Source organism: Stegostoma tigrinum, chromosome 1 (assembly GCF_030684315.1).
Source record: "Stegostoma tigrinum isolate sSteTig4 chromosome 1, sSteTig4.hap1, whole genome shotgun sequence".
NCBI lineage: Eukaryota > Metazoa > Chordata > Chondrichthyes > Orectolobiformes > Stegostomatidae > Stegostoma > Stegostoma tigrinum.
The window spans coordinates 170,129,137-170,154,888 of record NC_081354.1 but is presented as its reverse complement, the minus strand read 5'-3'; the positions used below and the strand labels follow the sequence as shown (position 1 = coordinate 170,154,888).

Below are 25,752 nucleotides of genomic sequence, written 5' to 3'. Positions count from 1 at the left end.
TGACCCTTCCTCAGAACTGACGGTGGCTGGAAAAACATCAGTTTACATGCAGAAAATAGGGAGATGGGTGAGGTAGGGAGCAAATGATAGGATAGAGCCCAAAGAGAGAGAAAAACAGTTGGACAGACAAAGGATTTGCTAACAATCAGTCTGGGAGGGTGAATAGTTGTTACTGGGGACTGTTAGTGACTAATGGGTGTGTCATAGCAGGCTATGTGGTACCAAGGCCTGGTGTGTGGGGTGGGGGGTGCTGGGATATGAGAGAGTTTAGGCCCTAAAATTATTGAACTCTATTAAGTTCAGGGGGTTGTAGGGTCCCCCAGCAGAAAATACGGCATTGTTCCTCCAGCTTGCGTTGGGCTTCACTGGAACACTGTAGCAAGCTAAATCAGAGATGTTGGCCAGGGAAGCCAGGTGATGCATTGAAGTGGCAGGCAACGGGTAGTTCAGGGTCTTTCTTGCGAGCAGAATGTAGATGTTCTACGAGGCAGTTGCCAAGTCTACGCTTCGTTTCCCCAGTGTAGAGAAGACCACATTGTGAGCAGCAAATGCAGTAGACCAGATTCTTGGAAGTACGGGTGAAGTGTTGCTTCATCTGGAAGATATGTTTGTGCCCTTGGATACTGGGGAGGGAGGAGGTAAATGTGCAGGTGTTGCACCTTCGCCGGTTATAGGGGAAGGTGCTGTAGGGCTATGGGGAGGTGTTGGGGGCGAAGTAAGTGTGGACCAGGTTGTCCCAGAGGGAGCACTCCCTGCGGAAGGTGGACAAGGGACGGGAGGGAAGGGGAATATGTGTCTGGTGGTGGCATCGTGCTGGAGGTGGCAGAAATAGCGCCTGATGATCTTCTGGATGGTAGGTGAGATGATGAAGGTAGGTTTCTACTCTCTCCAAATTTTCCACATCCTCCTGGTAATGTGGCAACCAAAATTGAACACACTATTCCAAATGCGGCCTAGCAAGAGTTTATATAGCTGCAACATGGTTTGCCAACTCTTGTACTCCATGCCCCATGTGATGAAGGCAAGCATGCCTTTTTCCCTCCTTGATCACCTTGGCTACCTGTGTTGCCACTTCCAGGGAACTGTGGACCTGCATGCCCGGATCCATCTGAATGTTGGTGTTCCTAAAGGTTCTGCCATGTACAATATAATTCACACCTAAATTTGATCCTCCAAAATGCATCACTTTGCATTTGTCTGGATTAAACTCCAACTGCCATTTCTGTGCCCAAGTCGCCAATCTATCTATATTCTGTTGTATATTTTCCCGTTCATTGGCTCTGTCAGCAACCCCACCAATCTTTGCGTCATCAGTAAACTTGCTTATCAGACCAGAGTGAGGTGGTAAGCGGGTCAGGGATGGAAACTCAAGCAGCTGATGAGAAAATCACTTTGTCTGTCAGCTGTCTACTTCCACTGGAATTTTACAGTTGCTGGGAATAGCATCACATGGTTTGTCTCTCCCTTTGGCCAATTAAGTGCCAATTAATAGTCACTTAACCACCTATTTGTGCTGTTCTGATATTTGACTTGTAAGGGAAAGCACCCATGCTCAGCCAAGAGGTTACCAAGTAAACTTTGGCAGTCTGGCTACAGGTATAGATCCTTTCAGTTCACGCACCTAATATCAAGAAGGAGCATCTTGAGCAATATTGGCCACCACCAGCTGTTACACCTCCTGGCCTCTGGACCATGGCAGGCCCAGTTTCCTTGCCAGAGCCTGCGTGACTGGCTCTGGTGCAACAATCCTGTTTCCTTGGTGTCCAGATTCAATATGAATCCTGTTGGGTGATAGAGAAGGCAAATGGAATGTTGGCATCCATCAGTCCTGTTGAAGAGTCTAGTCCTGAAACCTTGACTTTCCTGATCCTTTGATGCTGCATGTCCTGCTATGTTCCTCAAGTTCCACACTGTATTGATTCTGACTCTTAGCATCTGCAGTTCTTGCTATGTCCTAAGAAGTTACCCATTTAAGACAAAGATGAGAAGTTTTTTTCTGTGAACCGAATGCAGAGGACTGTACAGATTGGATTGCTCAGTATATTCAGGAATAAGATGGGTAGATAGTTAATCAGTAGGTAAATCAAAGGCTATGGTAATAAGGCAGGATATGGAATTGAGGATTAATAGACCAGTTATGATCTCATGATTCTCTTGTGGTATAGTGGCAATGTCCCTAGGTTCAAGTCCTACCTGCTCTAGGGGTGTATGAGAGCAACTCTGGAGAGGTTTACTGAAAAAAAAATCTCATTGACAGAGTAGGTGCAGTGGCTGAATGGCTTACCGTTCCCACATCTTTGTGGTAAGCGGCTGTTGTGCCAACAGTGCCCACTGATCCTGTTGGCACTTCTCGGATTAGCAAGCTGCTAACCTCTGTCAGGCTAGCAGTTCTCAAGTTGGACATCCTCCATGATGGAGGCAGAAGTCTGAGACTGATCTATAAGTCGGTCAGGGCTTAATGTCAAGTGGATATTGGCTCATGCCGACTTTTCAGCTGGATGGGAAGTGTTTGAACCATGACCTGTGTGAAAAATTCTAGCCTGTGACTAAATAATATTTGGGTCTTGTATTATCACTTGGTGCACTCCTGTTAAATATATTGCTTTATAATTTTATGGTCTGTTGTTCAAATTTTTAGTTCCACATCCCCCCGATGATCATGATATTGGTCTCCAGATGACTGAATTTCTAATGTTTTCTTTTACTTAGACACCTCCAACAATTTTAATATTTTTGATTAAATAGTCACGGACCATATAAGGAGGAGCGTGTGTATACACAGATGCTTAATAGTAGATTTGGTTATGGTAGAGTCTGTCTATTAGTGTAAACAGGATGACATCGCAGAACCATCATTCAGGCAGCAGTTTTTCAATGTAAATGCAATTTTAGTTTGTCTAAATGCAGTTAAACTAGCTAATTGATGAATAAACTAAACTCTTGGGTTATTATTTGTCAAAAAAATACAAGTTTAGATTCTGTTAGTAACCACATCTCTTATGGTCTTAAATTTTTACTGCTGAAGGGCTCAGCTTTTAACACTCTTATCAAAACAATATACTGAAGTAAATTGTGTTTCCGTGACAACACAGGCTCTCCCTGCGTGTCCAATTCAGGCTACTTGTGAAGCTGCATCAAAGGAAGAAAACAAAGAGAAGAATCGATATGTTAACATCCTGCCTTGTATGTATTTTTGTTGAGTGCAGCTATGATAGCTTGATAAATTATGGTTTTACTGTTTTATGTTGCAAACCAAGCTAGCTGTGTGTAATTGGAATATGCATCTGATCATTGCTGTAACTCTATTAATTGACTGGAAAGTTCTTTCATCCATGGTGCGGTCATATCCTCCAATGATTTAATTTAACTGTTAATGCTGTAATTCTACTTTCAAGTTGGGAAATTTTAGATAATCAGTCATCCTTGGTCTCTGTGTGACACCATCTGAAATCTCAGTGATGAGGATTTGGAGAATTAGTAATTGACATTAAGTTGGAACTGACCATTACCTATAGGGGCTTAGAATCCCTAGAATGGAGGCAAGCCATTTGGCCCATTGAGCCCACACCACCCACCCCCACCCTCCCTCCCCCGAAGAGCATCCCACTTCCTACCCTGTCCCTGTTACCCTATATTTCCCATGGCTAATCTGCTTATCATTTCCCTGCACATTGGGCAATTTTGCATGGCCAATCCACCTAACTGCACATATTTGGACTGTGGGAGGAAACCAGAGCACCAGGAGGAAACCCACGCAGACATGGGTGCAAACTCCACTATGACGGTTGCCTGATGGTAGAATCAAATTCAAGTCCCTGGCGTTGTGAGGCAACAGTGCTAACCACTGAGCTGCTGTGTCGCCTGTCTATTTGATTTAGATGTAAATTTAATTAAATGAGTGTGGTTCTTTTTTAATTGTTGAGTAAAAGCAACACATGCTCAGCACATCTACTGGAGTTTATTTGAGAAAATAACTGATCAAATAGATAAGGGAGAACCAGTGGATGTCATGTATTGGACTTTCAGAAGGCTTTTGATAAGGTCCCTTGTAAGAGTTTGGTGGGATAAGAGAGACAGAATGGGGTAATGCTGGTAGCACTACCATTACCATCAAAGCAGACAATCAACCTTGGTTCAATGAACAGTGTCAGCAGACATGCAGGAGCAGCTCTGGGCATACCCATGCGTAGAGAAAGATTGCAGAGAGATACAGAAGTGTTACTTAGAAGTCTTTGCCCATGAATCTCAAAGCTAACATCCCGATTCAGTGAGTAATAAGGAAAGAAGATGCAATGTTGACCTTTAATTTGAAGGGAATGGAGTATAAACATAAGGAGGTCTTGCTAAAATTGTATGAAGCACTAGTCAGATAATAGCTGGAATATTGTGAACTGTTTTGGGCCCCTTGTCTAAGAAAGATATACTAGAATTGGAAGCAGTCCTGAGAAGTCCACGAGGCTGACCCGAGGTATGGAGAATGAGGAGAGGTTGAGTACAAAGAACAAAGAAAATTACAGCACAGGAACAGGCCCTTCGGCCCTCCAAGCCTGCGCCGATCCAGATCCTCTATCTAAATCTTTTGCCTATTTTTCAAGCATCTGTATCCCTCTGCTTCCTGCCCATTCATGTATCTGTCTAGATACATCTTAAATGAAGTTCTTGTGCTTGCCTCTACCACCACCGCTAGCAACACTTTGCAGGCACCCACCACCTTCTGCGCAAACATCTTTCCACGCATATCTTGCGCGGACCCCACCTGTTTACCTTTTAATGGTTTTGCACCCTCTTGAATTCTCCCTTCAAAGTTCTTTTCAACTTTCCTTTATGGTACTTGTTGACTATTGATCTTGTGCCAATATTTAGCCTTAGATGGAGTTTAACACCCACTTTGGGCTGCATTCACAAGCAACCGGACTCCAAGAAGACCTCGTAGGTTGGGCCTGTACTACTTGCCTCTCATTCCTCTAAATTTCCATCTTAATGACACATGTAATATTCATGGGAACTTGACAGGGTAAATGTGGTAAGGTTATTTCCCAGAGTTGGAGAGTCTAGGACCAGAGGGGACAATCTCAGGATGAGGGCTCAACTATTTAAGGTGAATGAGGATTTTCTTCTCGTGAGGTTAGTGAGTCTGTGGAATTCTTTACCACAGGCAACGTTGAACTTTGTTGTTAAGTATATTCAAGACAGAGATTTTTGATCAATAGGGGAACCGAGCTTTATAGGGAAAAGGCAGAAAAATGGAGTTGCGAATTATCAGATCAGCCATGAACTCATTGAATGGCAGAAAAAACTTGATGGTCTTGATACTTCTGCTCCTTCACCTATGTCTTATGAAATTGACATGAATATTTAATAATTGAAATGTTCAGTGACTCATCCTCATGAAAGTGGTGTGAGTCACAGCGAAGGACTACCTAAAATTAAGATGGGAGTATTTATGTCATTGTCAGCAGCACTCACAAAAGATTCTTTGATCCATCAAGTCTGCACTGGCCCAAAACAACCTCCTAGTTACTCTGGTCCCATTTTCCAGCACTTGACCTTATATGCCTTGGCATTGCAAATGCGCATATTAAATGTTACGAGGTTTCTGCCTGTATCACTCTTACAGCTAACGAGTCCAGATTCCCGCTATACTCTGAGTGGGAAAAGCAAAGATTCCTCATGTCCACTGTAAACTTGAGCTTACCTTACCCCTTCCCTTAAACCTAAGCCTCCAGTCCCACCAACAAGGGGGGGAAGGCTCCTCCCTGTCTTACCCCCCTTATAATTTTTGACATCTCAATCATGTTTCCTCCTAGTCTGCACTGCTCCAAAGAAAGCAACTCTGTTGCAACTCCAGTTTCTGTTCGTAATTAAAAATCTCCAGCCCAGGCAACATCTTGGGAAATCTCCTCTACATTCTCTCCATAGTAATCATAACTCTCCTATAACTGCAGAATTTCATAAATGCATGCAGTACTGTAACAGTGACCTAACCGAAGTTTTTTTTTTATGGATTCAGCTTAACCACCCTGCTCTTAAACCCGATACTTTCGCTAGTGAAACAAGTATCCTGTTTGCCACCTTTACAGCTTTAGTCGCTTACCCTGATACCTTAAGGGACTGGAAGACATGTACACCAAAGTCATTCTGATCTTCAGTTCTTGCCAGGGTCCTACCATTAATCATGTATTCCCTTGCCTTACTGGTCCTGTGCAAGTGTACCACTTCACACTTATCCGGATTGAATTCCATGTGCCGCTGGTTAGCCCATCTGACCAGCCTGTCCTTTATCTCCTGTAATCTGAGGCTGCCCTCCTCACAACGTACCACCCCACCAATTTTTGTATCATTCGCAAACTTACCCGTTCAACTCTCTTTCATGCAAGTCTGAATAATTTATGTATACCACAAAGAGCAAAGGTCCCAAAAGAGCTGCCTGCAGAACCCCACTGGACATAAGGTGTCCAGTTACAGAAATGCCCCTCGACGATCACCCTTTGCTTCTTGAAACTCAGCCAATTCTGGATCCAATTAGCAAAATTTCCTTGGGCTCATGGGCGCTTATCTTCATTATCAGTCTTTCTTGTGAGATCCTAGCAAAAGCCTTACTGAAGTCCAAGTATACTATATTCAGGGCAGTACCCTCACCTACACAGAGTCACCTCTTTGAAAAGTTCAATGAAGTTGGTCATCTCCTTCTCTCAAAACCATGCTAATTGTTCTTCATTAATTCATGCTGCTCTCTGCTGATTAATTCTGTTCTGGATGTGAGTTTGCTTGCTGAGCTGGAAGGTTAGTTTTCAGACGTTTTGTCACCATTCTAGGTAACATCATCAGTGAGCCTCCGACGAAGCGCTGGTGTTACGTCCCGGTTTCTATTTATCTAGTTAGGTTTCCTTGGGTCGGTGATGTCACTTCCTGCGTTGGTGATGTCATTTCCTGTTCTTTTTCTCAGGGGATGGTAGATTGATTTGGAGCCAATGTGTTTGTTGATGGAGTTCCAGTTGGAATGCCATGCTTCAAGGAATTCTCGTGCATGTCGCTGTTTGGCTTGTCCTAGGATGGACGTGTTGTCCCAATCAAAGTGGTGTCCTTCCTCATCTGTATGTAAGGATACGAGTGATAGTGGGTCATGTCGTTTTGTGGCTAGTTGATGTTCATGTATCCTGGTGGCTAGCTTTCTGCCAGTTTGTGCAATGTAGTGTTTGTCACAGTTCTTGCAAGGTATTTTGTAGATGACGTTCGTTTTATTTGTTGTCTGTATAGGGTCTTTTAAGTTCATTAGCTGCTGTTTTAGTGTGTTGGTGGGTTTGTGGGCTACCCTGATGCCAAGAGATCCGAGTATCTGGCAGTCATTTCGGAAATGTCTTTGATGTAGGGGAGAGTGGTTATGGTTTCTGAGCCCGTTTTGTCTGTTTGGGTTTATTGCTGAGGAATTGGCGGACTGTGTTCGTAGGGTACCCATTCTTTTTGAATATGCTGTAGAGGTGTTTTTCCTCTGCTCTGCGTAGTTCCTTTGTGCTGCAGCGTGTGGTGGCTCGTTGGGATAATGTTCTAATGCAGCTTCGTTTGTGGGTGTTGGGATGGTTGCTCCTTTAGTTCAATATTTGGTCCGTATGTGTTGTTTTCCTGTAGACGCTGGTTTGAAGTTCCCCATTGGCTGTTCGCTCTACTGTGACATCTAGGAATGGCAGTTTGTTGTTTTCCTCTTCTTTTGTGAATGTTATGCCAGTAAGGGTATTATTGATGGTCTTGAATGTTTCCTCTAATTTGTTTTGTTTAGTGATGACAAAGGTGTCATCCACATAGTGGACCCAAAGTTTGGGTTGGATGATTGGCAGAGCTGTTTGTTCGAGTCTCTGCATTACTGCCTCTGCTAAGAACCCTGATATTGGAGATCCCACGGGTGTACCGTTGGTTTGTCTGTCGTCAAATTTTCTTTCAATCGCTTCTCCACAACAGTGATTAGACTAGCTGGTTTGTGGTTTCTTGGTTTATCCCTTGCTCCCTCCTCAAAGTGTTGGACCTCATACCCTGGGCCTCAGTTATCCATTTGTTGACTCCCTACTCTCTATTCACTTCAAGCTGAAGTGTAACCATGATAATTCGAAGTGGAGAATGTATACTTTATCTACCAGCCTGATGATCTGGCAGGCTGCATCAGATCAGAATATAAAACCATTAAGCAGAACATACGAATTGGGAACAGAAGTAGGCTACTTGGCCCCTCAAATCTGCTTTGCTATTCAATAAGGTAATGGCTAGGGTGGAGCAGTGGTGATGCAACTGGACTAGTAAGTCAGAAGCCCAAGCTAGAGTCCTGGGGAGTTGGAGTTAAATCCAACCAGGAAAAATGGTGAAATTTGATTCAGTGACTAAAATAGCAGGTCACAGGAGTGGGCATAGATTGAAGAAGACAACGTCCCCAAGTAAGGAACTGCTGAGTGCCAAGGCTTCATGAGACTCCTTAAGATCTCTTACACATTGGACCCAGAGGGCTTGCATTTCTGTCACTGGAGGGCTATACCAGGTTCTTATCTCTGGCTGGACTGTTCTCCTTCGAGGAGATGAAGCAGAGAGCTCAGAATGGTTTCTGTGGATACAATAAGTGAAAACCAACTGTTGATGGTAAATGGTGAGGTATGAGTATGAGCTATCAATAAGATGAAGGCAAGCCAATGTTAGCTGTTGAAATAGGGATGTGCAGAGGGCATGGAAACAAAGGGGGTGAATGAAGCTGGGTGATGTGTTGGTCTGAGAACCACTGGACATGAGAATGCTGGCAAATTCAGAGAATGGAGTGGAGGTGAAAGTAGGATACTGCTCATCTTTGAAGCATTGTATCCCAGTTTATAAATAGAACATAGAAAATAGAACAGTACAGCAGAGTACAGGCCCTTTGGCCCACAATGCTCTGCTGAACTTTTACCTAATCCTAAGGTCTATCAAACCCCCACCCCTATCTTATCATCCATATGCCTATCAAATAGCCGCTTGAATGCCCCTAATGAGGCTGACTCCACTACCCTCGCCGGCAATGCATTCCACACCCTGACAACTCTCTTGAGTAAGAGAAGCTATCTCTGACGTGTCCCCTATATCTACCTCCACTCGGTTTAAAACTATGCCCCCTTGTAAAAGCTACCTCCACACTAGGAAAAAGTCTTTGGCTGTCCATTATATCTATACTTCTGATCATTTTGTACTCCTCTTTCGTCGTTCTAAAGAGAAAAGCCCTAGCGCTCTCAAACTTTCCTCATTAAGACCTTCCTTCCATTCCAAGCAACATCCTGGTAAATCTCCTCTGCACCTTTTCCAACACCTCCACATCTTTCCTGTAATGAGGCGACCAGAACTGGACACAATACGCCAGACCTGGCCAATCCAGGGTTTTGTATAGCTGGGAGCATAACTTCACGACTGTTCAACTCAATCCCTCTATTAATGAAAGCTATCACACCATATGCCTTCTTAACAACACTGTCCACCTGGGTGGCAGCTTTCAGAGAACTATGGACATGAACCCCAAGATCCCTCTGCTCCTCCACACTGCCAAGAATCTTTCCATTAACCCTGTATTCTGCTTTCAAGTTTGTCCCTCCAAAATGAATCACCTCACACTTATCAGGGTTAATCTCCATCGGCCACTTCCCAGCCCAGCTGTGCATCCTATCAATGTTCCTTTGTAACCTAGAACAGCCCTCCTCACTGTCCACAATGTGACCCACAGTCGCATCATCCGCCAACTTAATAATCCACCCTTCCACTCCTTCATCCAAATCACTTACAAAAATCACAAATAGAGGATGACCGAGAACAGATCCTTGTGGTGCACCACTTGTAACAGTTTGAAGGGTGACAGATCTGCTGCACTATTCTTCAGCTATTTCCATGCCCGACTGCTTAGTTCTCCCATTCATGGACAATTACTAGTCAATTATATCAAGCAGCACATCCCTTCATGTATTTAGCTCTGTCAACCACGTCTTGCTCACAAAACTCAATGTAGTGTGTAATGTTAGATGTGACTCTATTGCAACATCTGCTGAACTATCTCGAGTATGTCAGGAGTTAGACTTTCCGATTTAAAATAAATAGTTGGACTTGCGTTTATGCTTGCTAGAAGCTGCAAAAATTTGGACATAAGACCTGGTCGTACGCAGGCAAAATTGCCCAGACATTGATCATTTCAGTTGAACAAAAACTAGGGGACAATGTGTTCCCTGGTGATTCCTCACTGTAGTACCTTGCCCAATCAGCCTCAACTTCTTAGAATCCCTACAGTGTGGAAACAGGCTCTTCAGCTCAACAAATCCAAACCGACTCTAGGATCATCCCACCCTGTCCCATTCCCCTCTAACCCACACGTCCCTGGATACAATGGGCAATTTAGCATGACTAGTCCACCTAATCTGCACATCTTTGGATTGTGGGAGGAAACCTGAGCACCCGGAGGAAACCCACACAGACACAGGGAGAATGTACACACTCTACACAGACAGTTGCCCGAGGGTAGAATTGAACATGGGTTCCTGGTGCTGAGAGGCAGCAGAGCTAACCACGGAGCCTCTGCTGTCCCAGTCTCAACTTGTCAACCAGTTCGCCTCTTACTTCTCATGTAGCATGCATTTTTATTCCCTTTGAAATTTGACATTTGTGCATCTATTCCAATAAGTGCAAGACAAAAACCACCTTGTTGGTGTGTCTTTTTTCGGGAATAATTGGAGATCTTTCATTAGATACATCCTGGACATCGTCACACCTGCCCTTTGTGATTGGTTGGGAAACCCAGAAGTGGGATGATAATGTTGTGATTAAATTTGAGAGTCATGATGTCGAATGAGGAAGGATTGATTTTTCTGTTGAGTGAGTAGGAAATCTAGTTGTTGATTTGTGAAGTAATCACCTCATATAAACATTTGAGTTAGATTCTAGCAAATGTTTGTAATGACAATATAAAACTTCAAGATCTAGAAATTACCACGTTAACACAAGTTATCAACTTTGAAGTGATCCCTCTTGAGTCTTTTGAAAAGTTTTTTTTCTACAAATTTACTTGAAGGGGCAAATGTTACAAAGTTGTTGCAGCCTGTTTATTGGTGTTTGCTATATTATGTGCTTAGCCATGGTGGAATATGTTTCCCTTAGCTTTTATCACTTCTAAACTTTTTTTCTGATCTGTATTACCAGATGATCATTCGCGGGTTCATCTGACACCTGTGGAGGGTGTTCCGGACTCTGATTTTATCAACGCTTCTTACATAAATGTACGTAGAAAAACTGTAGATAAAGTATATAGTTACAAGATTTTAGTGTGTGGTTTTTACATATGCTGATTGTTTTTCAAAAATAGCACCTCTGCTCAAAGGATCTTGGCAGTTGAATAGGCACTAATACGTTGTGCGATAGAGAGATATGATTTGATGCACAATGTTATGCGTATTTTCATAATATTTATTCATTATATTTGTGTACTGGTAAGCAGGCTAAATGTGGTCATTGGTTGTATGGTAGCAATGTCAAATATTTCATAACTACTCATTGTTATCATGTTGCCTGGTTCACAGACATGACAGGCAAGAAGTTAGGTTTGAAATTACAAGTCTTGGTAAATCCACAATTATTAAAATCGATTCACATGAGTTCCCAGAGGTCAGTGTCCAACAATAGATTTCCTCAGTGAGGTAGCCCCAGTAGTTTTCCTTCCCAGAAGGAAAAGCGAAGGCTTCTTTCCAGCCTGCAACATGGATACAGATAGTGTCTAAGACAGGCTCCCATATCAGCTTGGAGTCATGCTGTTCCCTGGAAGTCAAGCAGCAATGGACTTTGAATGCCTGATTTTGTATACTTCAGCAATTCATCAAGGTTGGCATAAACATTTTAGACTGAAGGGCCTGTTTCTGTGCTATGTGACTCCATAAGCTCTGATTTTATTCATGTGACAAAGGCATTTCAGTTGATGAGAACTCATCTCCGTGGTGTAACTGAATGGTCATTATGCCAACAGCCTAATCTCCCTTATTAGAGTTTCCATTACAACATGAAGAAGTAACTGTAGAAGTATTACTGCATATTTTAACGTAGTGGATTTAAATATTTTCTATTGTCTATAGCTGACTGGAGACCAAAAGCTGGTGTTCAAGATCTTTGTGTCAGCTTTAACTGCAGGAGGTCAGAAGCTTGAGAGCCATGATCATGTGATCAACTTTGACCATTTTTAGTCCAGCAAGGTTATGCATTTTTGGACCTTTGGACTCTTCCTTGAGTCTTCATACAACTGTGCTTAGACTTTTCTCAACTTCAGGTAACCCCTTCAAAGATGTAATCAACCACTTCTGGTTAGGAACTTCCAAACTAAACTCTTTACGCTGATTTCTTAGATTTGTAAACAATCGCCCTTCTTCAGGAACATCTACCTTGCATATCTGATTTCAGCTGGGACTTCTGAAAACTGCCGAACTGAAACTAAAAGGCCTTCTTCAAACTGTTCTTGCCCTAAACAGAAAGAAGTTTGTGATCTTATAAAAACAGAAAGTCTAATGCAAAACTGTTTATTTGCTTGTAAAAACTGTCCAAAAAATTCTGTTGCCCATGAGAAACGCTCACTATTGTAAAAAAAACATGGTGACAGAAATATTTACAAGTTATTCATTACACTCTTCACAGCCAAACCTGCTTGCCCCTGGTTCATGATCTGAATTTTAATATCACTTACTTTAAAGTATTGATAAATCACATACCTAACATCATAATGAGTATTTCAGTTCTGATGTAACTAGTCTTTCATACAGTATGCAATTTCCCTATTTTTATATTCTTAGTCTCAGGCAATAAAGAGACCTTCTTGACTACCTTATCTACCTGTCTAGGCATCTTCAGGGATCTATGGATAAGTCCTCCAAGGTTCCTCTTCTCTACAGCATTTCTCAGATTATGACAACTTATTAAGCATTAAGCCCTTTTCCAAATGCACTCCTTTGCACTTTCTGGATTCAACTCCATTTGCCACTATTCCATTTCACCTGACTGATTATCCTGCAGTCTTCATTATCAACCACGCATTCAATCTTTGATCATCTGCAAACTACTTAATTATTCAAGTCCAAAAAGCAGGGGACATAATCCTGGAGAATAACAAATGTCAGGACTAGACTAAGTGTCTTACTGTTCAGTGCAACCATGGCTGATTTTTGTCTTGATTTCTGTTTTTCCACCTGCTTCCCAAATCCTTTGATTCTCTGACAGATCAAATGTCTTTCTACCCTGGTCTTAATTATAATCAGTGATGGAGCATTTCTCTGAGTTAAGATTTTCAAAGATGCACAATTCTTTGAATAAAGATATTTCTTCTCATTGCAGTCCTAAATGATTAGCCCCCTCTCCTAATTTTATGGCCCTGTGTACTAGAGTTCCCAGCTGTGAGGAACAAGCTGTCAATGTCTGGTGTGTTATGTACTTCACAGTCCTGTATGTTTCACTGATATCATTTGTCATTCCTCAGAAGTGCAGTGATCAAAGACTCTTTCAGCCTCTTATCTCAGGGACCAAGTTAGTGCACCTTCTCTGCACAATGTCCAGGTCAGATATATGCTTCATTAGATATGGAAGCCATAGCTGTGCAAATTACTCCAGGTGAGGTCTCAGCAGAGCCCTGTACAAATGTAGCAAGATGACTGCATTCTTGTGCTGCCATCACCTTTCAATGCAGATCAACATGCCATTTGCCTTCTTCCAGAACCATGCTGAAAACAGCATTCCAGTCACAAAAACCCACCTGTACCATTACCCTTCCTTCCTGACTTTGGGTTAATTTTGTATGAAACCTCCTTTGCCTCAAATGCCATATGTTTTTACTTTTGTGACAGTCCGCCATGCTGATCAACTCTCACTACCTCCTTGAAACAAAAACTCTTTGACGCCACAACAAGGGTAGAATGGCTCACATCATGACTCTGATTGTGGTTGCTAAATTTCTTTCAAAGAAATAAAGTCTTTGGAGATGAACCAACATTGGTCTAATCTGTGATGCCTTCCAGTTGGTGATGGAGTTGGTGCTCAGAGGGCTTTCTGCCTCCCGGACAGAGAGAGGGGTCTCTGTCTTTGGGCTTTTATATACACCATCATCTGCAGCACAATGTTAAAACTTTGCTGTTGCTTTGGAAAATGCGGAAGTCATTTCTAAAAACAGTACTGGGTCCCTGCCAAAGCAACGCCCCTTTTGATGGGTGTTTTATGTAGCATCAGAATTGCCCAATATGTAGTATGTGTAATAATCATAGAGAAGTGTACAAAACAGAAGTACGCCTTTTGGCTCATCATATCTATGTCGGTCAAACACAAGTACCGACTATTCTAATTACGTTTTCCAGCACTTGGCCCATATTCTTGTATACCTTGGCATGGCAAGTTTAATCTAAGTACTTAGCACCATGGAGTTACACAGCATGGAAACACACCCTTCCTTCTGTCCAACTAGCCTGCACCAACCAGAAATCCTAAACTGATCTAACCCCATTTACCAGCATTTGGCCCAAATCCCTCTAAACCCTTCATATTCATGTATCCAGATGCTTTTTAAATGTTGTAATTGTACCTGCCTCCATCACCTCTTCTGGCAGTTCCTTCCATATACACACCACCCGCTCCTGAAAAAGCTGCCCCTCAGTTCCTATTAAATCTTTCTCCTTTGCTTTAAACCTATGCCCTCTAGTTTTAGACTCCCCCTTGGCTATTCATCCTATTGATGTCCCTCATGATTTTATAAAACTTTGTAAGATCACTCCTCAGCCTCAAAGCTCCAGGGGAAAAAAGCCCCAGCATATTCAGCCTCTTCCTATAGCTCAAACGCTCTAATTCCAGCAACATTCTTGATAGTCTTTTCTGAACTATTTCATGTTTAACAATATCTTTCCTATAGCAGGGAAACCATAATTGAACACAGCAGTCTAAAAGTGGCCTCGTAAATGTCCTGTACAGCTGCAACATGATGTCCCAACTCCTATGCTCAAGGCTCTGACCAGTGAAGGCAAGTGTGCCAACACCACCTTCACCACCCTGTCTACCTGCGACTCCACTTTCAAGGAACTGTGCATCTGCAGCCCTGGGTCTCTTTTGTTTGACAACTCTTCCCCAGGGTCCTACCATTTACTGTATCAGTCCTGTCCCAGTTTGCCTTGCCAAAATGCAACACCTGACATTTATCTAAATTAAACTCCATCTGTCACCCATTGGCTCATTTGAGGTCCAGTTGTGCTGTCAGTCTCCTTCGCTGTCCACTGCGCCACCAATTTTGGTGTCATCTGTAAACTTAGTAACTATACCTCCCATATTCACATCCAAATCACTTAATGTAACATAGCGACCACAATTCCGTAGGTTTTACAATACTCATGAATAAGGATGGGAGTGGTCCTGAAGGAAGAGTACTAAACTGGGGGAGGATCTGAGGAATGTAGATTGGGAGAAACTGTTTGAAGGTAAATTCACATTTGATATTTTTGTCAAACATTAAGATTGACAAGTCGCCAGGCCCGGATCAGATTTGTCCTCGGCTGCTTTGGGAAGCGAGAAATGCAATTGCTTCGCCACTTGCGAAGATCTTTGCATCCTCGCTCTCCACTGGAGTCGTACCTGAGGACTGGAGAGAGGCAAATGTAATTCCTCTCTTCAAGAAAGGAAATAGGGAAATCCCCGGCAATTATAGACCGGTAAGTCTCACGTCTGTCGTCTGCAAGGTGTTAGAAAGGATTCTGAGGGATAAGATTTATGACCATCTGGAAGAGCATGGCTTGATCAAATACAGTCAACACGGCTTTGTGAGGGGTAGGTCATGCCTTACAAACCTTATCGAGTTTTTTGAGGATGTGACTAGAAAGGTTGATGAGGGTCGAGCTGTGGATGTGGTGTATATGGACTTCAGTAAGGCATTTGATAAGGTTCCCCATGGTAGGCTCATTCAGAAGGTCAGGAGGAATGGGATACAAGGGAACTTAGCTGCTTGGATACAGAATTGGCTGGCCAACAGAAGACAGCGAGTAGTAGTAGAAGGAAAATATTCTGCCTGGAAGTCAGTGGTGAGTGGAGTTCCACAGGGCTCTGTCCTTGGGGCCTCTACTGTTTGTAATTTTTATTAATGACTTGGACGAGGGAATTGAAGGATGGGTCAGCAAGTTTGCAGACGACACAAAGGTCGGAGGTGTCGTTGACAGTGTAGAGGGCTGTTGTAGGCTGCAGCGGGACATTGACAGGATGCAGAGATGGGCTGAGAGGTGGCAGATGGAGTTCAACCTGGATAAATGCGAGGTGATGCATTTTGGAAGGTCGAATTTGAAAGCTGAGTACAGGATTAAGGGTAGGATTCTTGGCAGTGTGGAGGAACAGAGGGATCTTGGTGTGCAGATACATAGACCCCTTAAAATGGCCACCCAAGTGGACAGGGTTGTTAAGAAAGCATATGGTGTTTTGGCTTTCATTAACAGGGGGATTGAGTTTAAGAGTTGTGAGATCTTGTTGCAGCTCTATAAAACTTTGGTTAGACCGCACTTGGAATACTGCGTCCAGTTCTGGGCGCCCTATTATAGGAAAGATGTGGATGCTTTGGAGAGGGTTCAGAGGAGGTTTACCAGGATGCTGCCTGGACTGGAGGGCTTATCTTATGAAGAGAGGTTGACTGAGCTCGGTCTCTTTTCATTGGAGAAAAGGAGGAGGAGAGGGGACCTAATTGAGCTATACAAGATAATGAGAGGCATAGATAGAGTTGATAGCCAGAGACTATTTCCCAGGGCGGAAATGGCTAGCACGAGGGGTCATAGTTTTAAGCTGGTTGGTGGAAAGTATAGAGGGGATGTCAGAGGCAGGTTCTTTACGCAGAGAGTTGTGAGAGCGTGGAATGCGTTGCCAGCAGCAGTTGTGGAAACAAGGTCATTGGGGTCATTTAAGAGACTGCTGGACATGTACATGGTCACAGAAATTTGAGGGTGCATACATGAGGATCAATGGTCGGCACAACATTGTGGGCTGAAGGGCCTGTTCTGTGCTGTACTGTTCTATGTTCTATATGTGGGAGGCTTTTAAGGAGAGGTTGATTAGCTTGCAGGAGAGACATGTTCCAGTGAAAATGAGGAATAGAAATGGCAAGATTAAGGAACCATGGATGACAGGTGAAATTGTGAGACTAGCCAAGAGGAAAAGGGAAGCATACATGAGGTCTAGGTGACTGAAGATAGACGAAGCTTTGCAAGAATATCGGGAATGTAGAGCGAGTCTGAAACAAGGGATTAAGAGGGCTAAGAGAGGACATGAGATATTGCTGGCAAACATGGTTAAGGAAAATCCCAAAGCCTTTTATTCATATATAAAGAGCAAGAGAAAGGATTGGCCCACTTAAGGACAAAGAAGGAAAGTTATGCGCTGAGTCAGAGAAAATGGGTGACATTCTTCACGAGTACTTTGCATTGGTATTCACCAAGGAGAAGGACATGACAGATGTTGAGGTTAAGGATAGATGTTTGCTTACTCTAGGTCAAGTTGACATAAGGAAGGAGGAAGTGTTGGGTATCCTAAAAGACATTAAGGTGGACAAGTCCCCAGGTTTGGAAGGGATCTATCCCAGGTTAGAGAGGGAAGCGAGAGAGGAAATAGCTGGGTCTTAACAGATATCTTTGCAGCATCCTTAGACACGGGTGAAGTCCTGGAGGACTGGACACTTGCTAATGTTGTCCCCTTGTTTAAGAAGGGCAGCAAGGATAATCCAGGCAATTATCAACTGGTGAGCCTGACCTCAGTGGTAGGGAACCTACTGGAGAAGATACTGAGGGACGGGATCTATTCCCATTTGGAAGAAAATGGCCGTTCAGTGATAGGCAACATGGTTTTGTACAAGGAAGGTCATGTCTTACCAACTTAATAGAATTCTTTGAGGACGTGACAAGGTTGATTGATGAGGGAAAGGCTGTAGATGCCATATACATGGACTTCAGTAAGGCGTTTGATAAGGCTCCCCATGGCAGGCTGATGGAGAAAGTGAAGTCACATGGGGTCCAGGGTGTGCTAGCTGGATGGATTAAAAAACTGGCTAGGCAACAGGAGACAGAGAGTAGTAGTAGAAGGGAGTTTCTCAAATTGGAGACCTGTGACCTGTGGTGTTCCACAGGGATCTGTGCTGGGACCACTGTTGTTTGTGATATACGTAAATGATTTGGAGGAAGGTGTTGGTGGTCTGATCAGCAAGTTTGCAGATGACACTAAGATTGGTGGAGTAGCAGATAGTGAAGGGGACTGTCAGATTACAGCAGAATGCAGATAGACTGGAGATTTGGGAAGATAAATGGCAGATGGAGTTCAATTCGGGCAAATGTGTGGTGATGCCTTTTGGAAGATCCAATTCAAGGGCGAATTATACAGTAAATGGAAAAGTCCTAGGGAAAATTGATGAACAGAGATCTAGGTGTTCGGGTCCATTGTTCCCTGAAGGTGACAATGCAGGTCAATAGTGGTCAAGAAGGCATACGGCATGCTTTCCTTCATTGGGCGGGGTATTGAGTACAAGAGTTGGCGGGTCATGTTGCAGTTGTATAGGACTTTGGTTCGTCCACGTTTGGAGTACTGTGTACAGTTCTGGTCGCCACATTACCAAAAGGATGTGGATGCTTTGGAGAGGGTGCAGAGGAGGTTCACCAGGATGTTGCCTGGTATGGAGGGTGGTAGCTATGAAGAGAGGTTGAGTAGATTAGGATTATTTTCGTTAGAAAGACGGAGGTTGAGGGTGGACCTGATTGAGGTCTACACAATCATGAGGGGTATAGACAGTGTGGATAGCAAGAAGCTTTTTCCCAGAGTGGGGGACTCAATTACTAGGGGTCATGAGTTCAAAGTGAGAGGAGGAAAGTTTAAGGGAGATATGCGTGGAAAGCTCTTTACGCAGAGGGTGGTGGGTGCCTGGAATACATTGCCAGCGGAGGTGGTAGACGCAGACATGTTAGCGTCTTTTAAGATATATTTGGACAGGTACATGGATGGGCAGGGAGCAAATGGAAACAGACCGTTAGAAAATAGATAACAGGTTAGACAGGGGATCTTGTTCAGCGCAGGCTTGGAGGGTCGAAGGGCTTGTTCCTGTGCTGTAATTTTCTTTGTTCTTTGACAGAAAGCAGTGGTCCCAGCATTGATCCTTGTGGTACACCGCTGTTCATAGGATTCCAGTTTGGAAAGCAACCCTCTCCCACCACCTTCTGTGTCCTACCTTCGAGCCAATTTTGCATCCCCTTGGCTAGCGTCCCTGGATTCCATATGATCCAACCTTGCTGAGCAGTATACTATGCTGGACCTTTTGGAATGCCTTTCTGAAGTCCACGTTGATAATGTCTGCCTCTCTGCCTTCATCAGTCTTCTTCGTCACCTCTTCACAAAACTCAATCAAGTTAGTGAGACAAGATTTCCCACACACACAACCATGTTGACTATCCGTAATCAATCCTTGCCTTTCCAAATGCATGTAAATGAAGTCTTGCAGAATCTCCTCCAACAGCTTTCCTACCATTTACATCAGGCTCTCTGGTCTATAGTTCCCTGACTTTTCCTTACCGCCTTTCTGAAATAATGGCACCATATTATCCACCTGCCAGTCTTTGGGGACCTCACCCATGGTTGTTAATGGCACAACTATCTCAACAGGGACCCAGCAATCTCCTCTTAGCTTCCCACAAAGTTCTGGGATCCACCTGATTAGGTCCCAGGGATTTATCTATTTTTATGCATTTTAAGATCTTCAGCACCACCTCTTCTGTAACTTTTGCACTATTCTTGAATGTTATGAGGGTTTCTGCCTTTATCACTCTTACAGGCCCTGAATTCCCTGACCTTAAATCTGTTACCCCAGCCATTGATCCTTTTCTCTTTCTATCTACCTTGTCATTTTCTCTCAATTTTAAACACCTCAAACTTGTCCCTATCTCCTCCAGTCTCCTGTACTTCAAAGCAAACAACGTCAGCCTATCCAAACTCTCTTCATAACTAAAGTTAAACTAAAGAAACTAACTTTCTGTTAAGAAGGCATACAGTGTTTTAGCTTTTATTAATAGAAGGATCGAGTTCGGAACCAAGAGGTTATGCTACAGCTGTACAAAACTCTGGTGCGGCCGCACTTGGAGTATTGTGTACTGTTCTGGTCACCGCATTATAAGAAGGATGTGGAAGCTTTGGAAAGGGTGCAGAGGAGATTTACTAGGATGTTGCCTGGTATGGAGGGAAGGTCTTATGAGGAAAGGCTGAGGGACTTGAGGCTGTTTTCATTAGAAGAAGGTTGAGAGGTGACTTAATTGAGACATATAAAATAATCAGAGGGTGAGATAGGGTGGATAGGGAGAGCCTTTTTCCTAGGATGGTGATGGCGAGCACGAGGGGGCATAGCCTTAAATAGAAGGGTGAAGGATATAGGACAGATGTCAGAGGTAGTTTCTTTACTCAGAGAGTAGTAAGGGAATGGAATGCTTTGCCTTCAACGGTAGTAGATTCACCAACTTTAGGTACATTTAAGTCGTCATTGGATAAGCATATGGACGTACATGGAATAGTGTAGGTTAGATGGGCTTGAGATCGGTATGACAGGTCGGCACAACATGGAGGGCTGAAGGGCCTGTACTGTGCTGTTATGTTCTATGTTCTAAAGCCCTCCAGTCTGGGCGACATCCTGATAAATCTCCTTTGTACCCTCTTCAGAGCATCACATCCCTGCTCTATTTCAGAAATTGTCACAGTCTACTGTCAGTGGCCAAATCAACATTTTATGTAGTCCTGGCATCTCCTCCCAGTTCATAAACTCTGTGGATTGGCTAACAAAGGCAAGTATCCAGTATCCTTTCTTAACCACTTTATCTACCAGCCCCACTACCTTACGATATGATAGCCATGCATACCAAGGCCTTTTGGATCCTTGGTGCTTCCCAGGGTACTACCATTCACCCTTGCTCATTAATCGTACCTAAGTACAACACTTGTTCGGATTGAATTCCATTTGCCAGTGATCAGCCGATTTGAACAGTTTGTCTATATCCTCCTTTAATCTAAGGCTATCCTCCTCACTATTTACCACCCCACTAATGTTCATATCAGCTATGAACTTGCCAATCAGCCTTCCAGCCCAAGTCTACATCATTTATATATGCCACAAACAGCAAGGGCGCAACATTGATATCTGCAGAACCCCACCAGATGCAAAAATGTCCCTTTTACTACCTGCCATTTAATTAATTGTGTCCAATTTTCTAAAGTTCTTTGGATCTGAGGGGTTTGCTAGCTCTCAGTCTCCCATGTGACCTTGTCAAAAGCAAGTGGATACCAGAATGAAAATCCCCTGATTCATAAATAAGCATTGTGAATATTTTACATGGCATAAGACAATCAATGCACTCTCTCTTGCACATCTTTTTTCGGTTGTAATCTAATTTCTCAACTCTTGTCAGACCACAAAATGACTGTGGACCTGCTTTTAACATGCATTGACTTGTATTTGCAAACGTTTGTAATAAATGAAATTCCCTCAGACTAAAGTTCCAGACTTTTTTCTTATAGAGAATAATTGGGAAATTGGATCATTGTTTTTAAGATCAATTTCCAATGAGTCTGAAGGAGAAACACAGGCCAAGAGCAGCACTTAGCACAGTTAAAGATGAAATCTAAACCTATAAAGTAAGTACATATGCATTGAAAAATAGAAGAGCATGAAATAGACAGAACAAAATCATCTCACAAGTAATGTTTCAGATCAAAGTGATGCAGCCAAGCCACATCCAGTAGTCAGTGGTGCTGGACAATTAACAGGAAACTGCACAAACATTTCCCCTGGGTCATTAATGGGGGAGGCCATTACATTAGTGCACATGACAAAGCTAAAGCTTTTGGAAACATCTTCAGCCAGTGTACATGATACATATCAGTCTCCTCCTGAGCTCCATAGCGTCAGAGATACCAGTCTTCAGATTTTCTGAAGAAGAGTCCCAACCTGAAACGTCAGCTTTCCTGTTCCTCTGATGCTGCCTGGCCTGCTGTGTTCCTCCAGCTCCATAATGTGTTACCTCTGACTCCAGCATCGGCAGTTCTTACTATCTCTGGTAAAATTGAAGCTGCAGGGAATCAGGAAATCCACACTGCTCAATAAGATACCTAACACAAAGGATAGTTGTGGTTTTTGGAGACCAGTCATCTCAGTACCATTAGGTGTGTGTACTTGATTGCTTTATTCGCACTTGTACAGTCAGTTGCTCAGTAACAGTTTATACTCGTGCAATTTATAAGGCAAGTAAGAACTCTTCTCATCATTGTAATCTTTAAGCTACATCCAGTCTTCAGTTTCTTTGGGAGCCGAATTTAAAATCTTTCCTGGTGAAATCACCCCAGTCCTACTAGACGATAGGGCTGCTGTCATTAGAATGAGAAAACCGATGGTGGTGGTTTAACCTGAGAGTCATTACACCTCGGGCGAGGGGGATAATTGAGAATCTGTGTCCTTCAGGGTAACCTCACCTGGTGCAGGAATTGAACCCCTGTTGTTTGCATCACAAAATACTGAGCTAATGCTTTGCTAGAAGTCAGACTGTTAATCATACAGTTGTGAAGGGAAGTTGGTGGTGGGTTTGAAAAAAGGTAAAAAAAGGTTTTGAAACAACAGTTGTACAATTTCTTCTGGTTGTCACGGGCTTTATCATGGCTTGTTATGGCAAAATAAGAGCTTTAGTGAAATATCTATTTTGTGTGAGAAGAAAATTATATTCATAGCGCCAACAAAAATTAGTACAAGTTCTTTGTGAATTGCTAAAACGTTATTAATGCCTTTGGCAAAATTTTGTAATTGATCCATTGACTGCTTTCACTTCATGGAATTTGATGCATTAGTCAATTCTACTATATTCTACATTGTCTTTCTTGCCATAGAGTGAATTCAGTTGTTGTATTCAACATGAACTTATTAATTACAGTTAGTATACATATCATTTTGTAGTTGCTTAGTCCTCTCCACCTTCAAACTCTGCATCCCTCAAGAATTGTTATTTATTTGGGGATGAGACAAGAACAACATCTGCATGTGTTTTTTTTATATATCAATCCTGGTAATGTTCATTTTTTTTAAAAGGGCTATCAAGAGAAAAACAAGTTTATAGCAGCTCAAGGTAAATCATAAACATATTCAAATGTAAACTATTTTTCTATATGTCAGTAATTTCCTGCATGTAATTCTGTCAGTTATTGAAATACTGAGTGGATGATTGGTCTTAATTACCTGCTAAGGTCCCTCATATCAGAGATGCCGGCCTTCAGCCCACTAAATTCATTCCACTAGTAATCAAGAAATAGTTGAAGGCACTGGATACTGGAAGACCTTTGGTGCCCTGACAGTACTTTGGCAGTAATACTGAGTGCTTGTGCTTGTGAACTAGCTGTGGCCCAACCAAGCTATTCTAGTACAATTGCAATACTGGCATCTATCCAGCAGTGTTCAAAATTGTTCAAGTATATCCTGTTCACAAAAAGCTGGAAAGCCTCAACCTAGCCAGATACTATCCCATCAGTCTATTCTTGATCTTCAGCAAAGTGCTGGAAAATATTAGCAGCAGTGCTATCAAACGGCATTTGCTGAACAGTACCCTGCTCAGTGATGCTCGGTTTGGCTTTCTCTAGTGGCACTCAGGTCCTAATCCAATTTCAGCCTTGATTCAGTCAGGGACAAAAGAGCTAAACTTCAGAGGGAATGTGAGGGTGACTACCCTTGACATCGAGAGAACATTTGACCAAGTGTGGCATCAAGGAGACTGAGCAAAACTAGATTCATAGGAATCAGGGTAAGTTCTCTACTTGTTGGAGACATACATGGAAAAAAGGAAGGTCATTATGCCATTCATCTCAGCTCCAGAATATCACAGCAGGAGTTCCTCAGGACAGTCTCCTAGATAAAACATTTTCAACTGTTTCATCAACGGTCTTCCAACCAACGTTAGGTCTAGAATGGGGATGTTTGCTAATGATTGCACAATGTTCAACACCATTCACTACTCCTCACATACTGACACAGACCAAACACAGCAAGATCTAGACAATGTCCAGGCTGTACTGTAGACAAAACTGTAGCCACACAACAGCAGGTCAGAAGTTGGGAATTCTTTGGCAACCAACTCAATTCCTAACTCCTCAAAGGATATCCACTATCTACACACAGAAGCCAGAGTGTGTTGGAATACTGTTCTTTATACTTTGCTGCAGGAATGTAGCTTCAACAATCCTCAAAAAGCTTGTCATCAACTAGGACAAACAACCTTCTTGATTGACACTGTATCTGACACTTTCTGGATTCACTCCCTCCACCACTGACATACAGTTTCAGTATGTACTATGTACAAGACACATTGCAGCATTTGACCCAGGCTCCTGAAGCAGCACCTTCCAATCCTGTCACTTGTGCTGTCTGGAAGGATAAGGGCAGAGAGATGTGGAAACACCACTCCCTGCAAGCACTTCTCCAAGCCACACGCTGTCCTGAGGAGGACAGGACACACACTGTCCTGGTGGTTCACCAGGTTGATTCCAGGGATGAAAGGGCTGTCACATGAGAAGCAGTTTTTTTAGCTTGGGCATGTACTTGCTGGACTTTAAAAGAACGAGGAGGAATCTGACTGAGGTACATAAAATACTAAAGGGGATTGATAAGGTGGACGTTGAACAGATGCTCTCCCTCATGAGACAGATTTGAACAAGAGGGTGTAGATAAGAATGAAATGAGGTATGCTCGAGACAGATTAGAAAAAATTACTTCTGTCAAAGAGTTGTGAAACTGTCCAACTCACTGCCACAGAGTTCAGTGGAGACAGAAGCAGTAAATAGATTCAAGAAAGAAATAACAAGGTGTAGAGCTAGATGAACACAGCGGGCCAAGCAGCATCAGGGGAGCAGGAAAGCTGATGTTTCGGGTCTAAAACCTTCTTCATTTTCTGAAGAACTATCTTAACTAAATTATTTTCACTGAGAGATTGGAAGTAACAGATTGGAAATTGTGAACTAGAAAATGAATGGAAATGTATGGATAATTTATGCTTTTTCTTTTCAATTATGTTATGTTACAGGGCCAAAAGAAGAAACTGTGAATGATTTCTGGAGGATGATATGGGAGCAAAACACAGCAACAATTGTCATGGTGACAAATCTAAAAGAGAGAAAGGAGGTAACGCTGTCCAATGGGATTGTTTCTGCTCCGTGCTGCATTTCACGTGAGAAATGTATACCCTTTCTTCGACTTACCTCACAGTCAAAGAGACATCTGAGGTGCCACATTATCTTAACACATTAAATGTGAATAAAACATTTTAAAATGGAAATACAAGCAAACTGTACACAGTCCCTGGGATCAACAAACAAGTTGCTCATACTTGCTGCATACAGAAAAGTTTACTCCTTATGTCAAAGTTCATTTTTGAGGAAACTGGATTGGATACACTTTGTTGTGAGCATTTGAAGGGTATGCATTTTGTACAATCTGCTAGTCTTTGGGATCTTTGACTTGCATATCCCTTACTGAAGTTCATAGCCAAATCAATCATTTGTGTGACAGACAAAACTTATTTTTAGCTTTTTTGCACCATTGTGTTCATGGTGAACATCACTTGTATCGTTACTGCATAGTAGCAGCTAGCTTCACTTGTTGCTCACTTTGACAGCCTGGTCCCAGGATTTAATGTCTTGATGCAATAAATTTAAAAATAACAAGGCAGTGGCAGTCCA

General features: G+C 42.8%; 1 protein-coding gene across 6 annotated transcripts in view; it reads left to right on the top strand.

Moving 5' to 3' along the window:
* Positions 1 to 25,752, top strand: part of ptpra (protein tyrosine phosphatase receptor type A) — a 323,613-nt gene that overhangs the window by 207,686 nt on the left and 90,175 nt on the right. For all 6 annotated transcript variants that reach the window (XM_048534484.2, XM_048534448.2, XM_048534458.2 and 3 more), the window contains 4 exons: positions 3,093 to 3,183; positions 11,182 to 11,258; positions 23,117 to 23,153; positions 25,098 to 25,195. In XM_048534484.2, the coding sequence (XP_048390441.1) occupies positions 3,093 to 3,183; positions 11,182 to 11,258; positions 23,117 to 23,153; positions 25,098 to 25,195 (303 nt within the window). The remainder of the gene's footprint in view (positions 1 to 3,092; positions 3,184 to 11,181; positions 11,259 to 23,116; positions 23,154 to 25,097; positions 25,196 to 25,752) is intronic.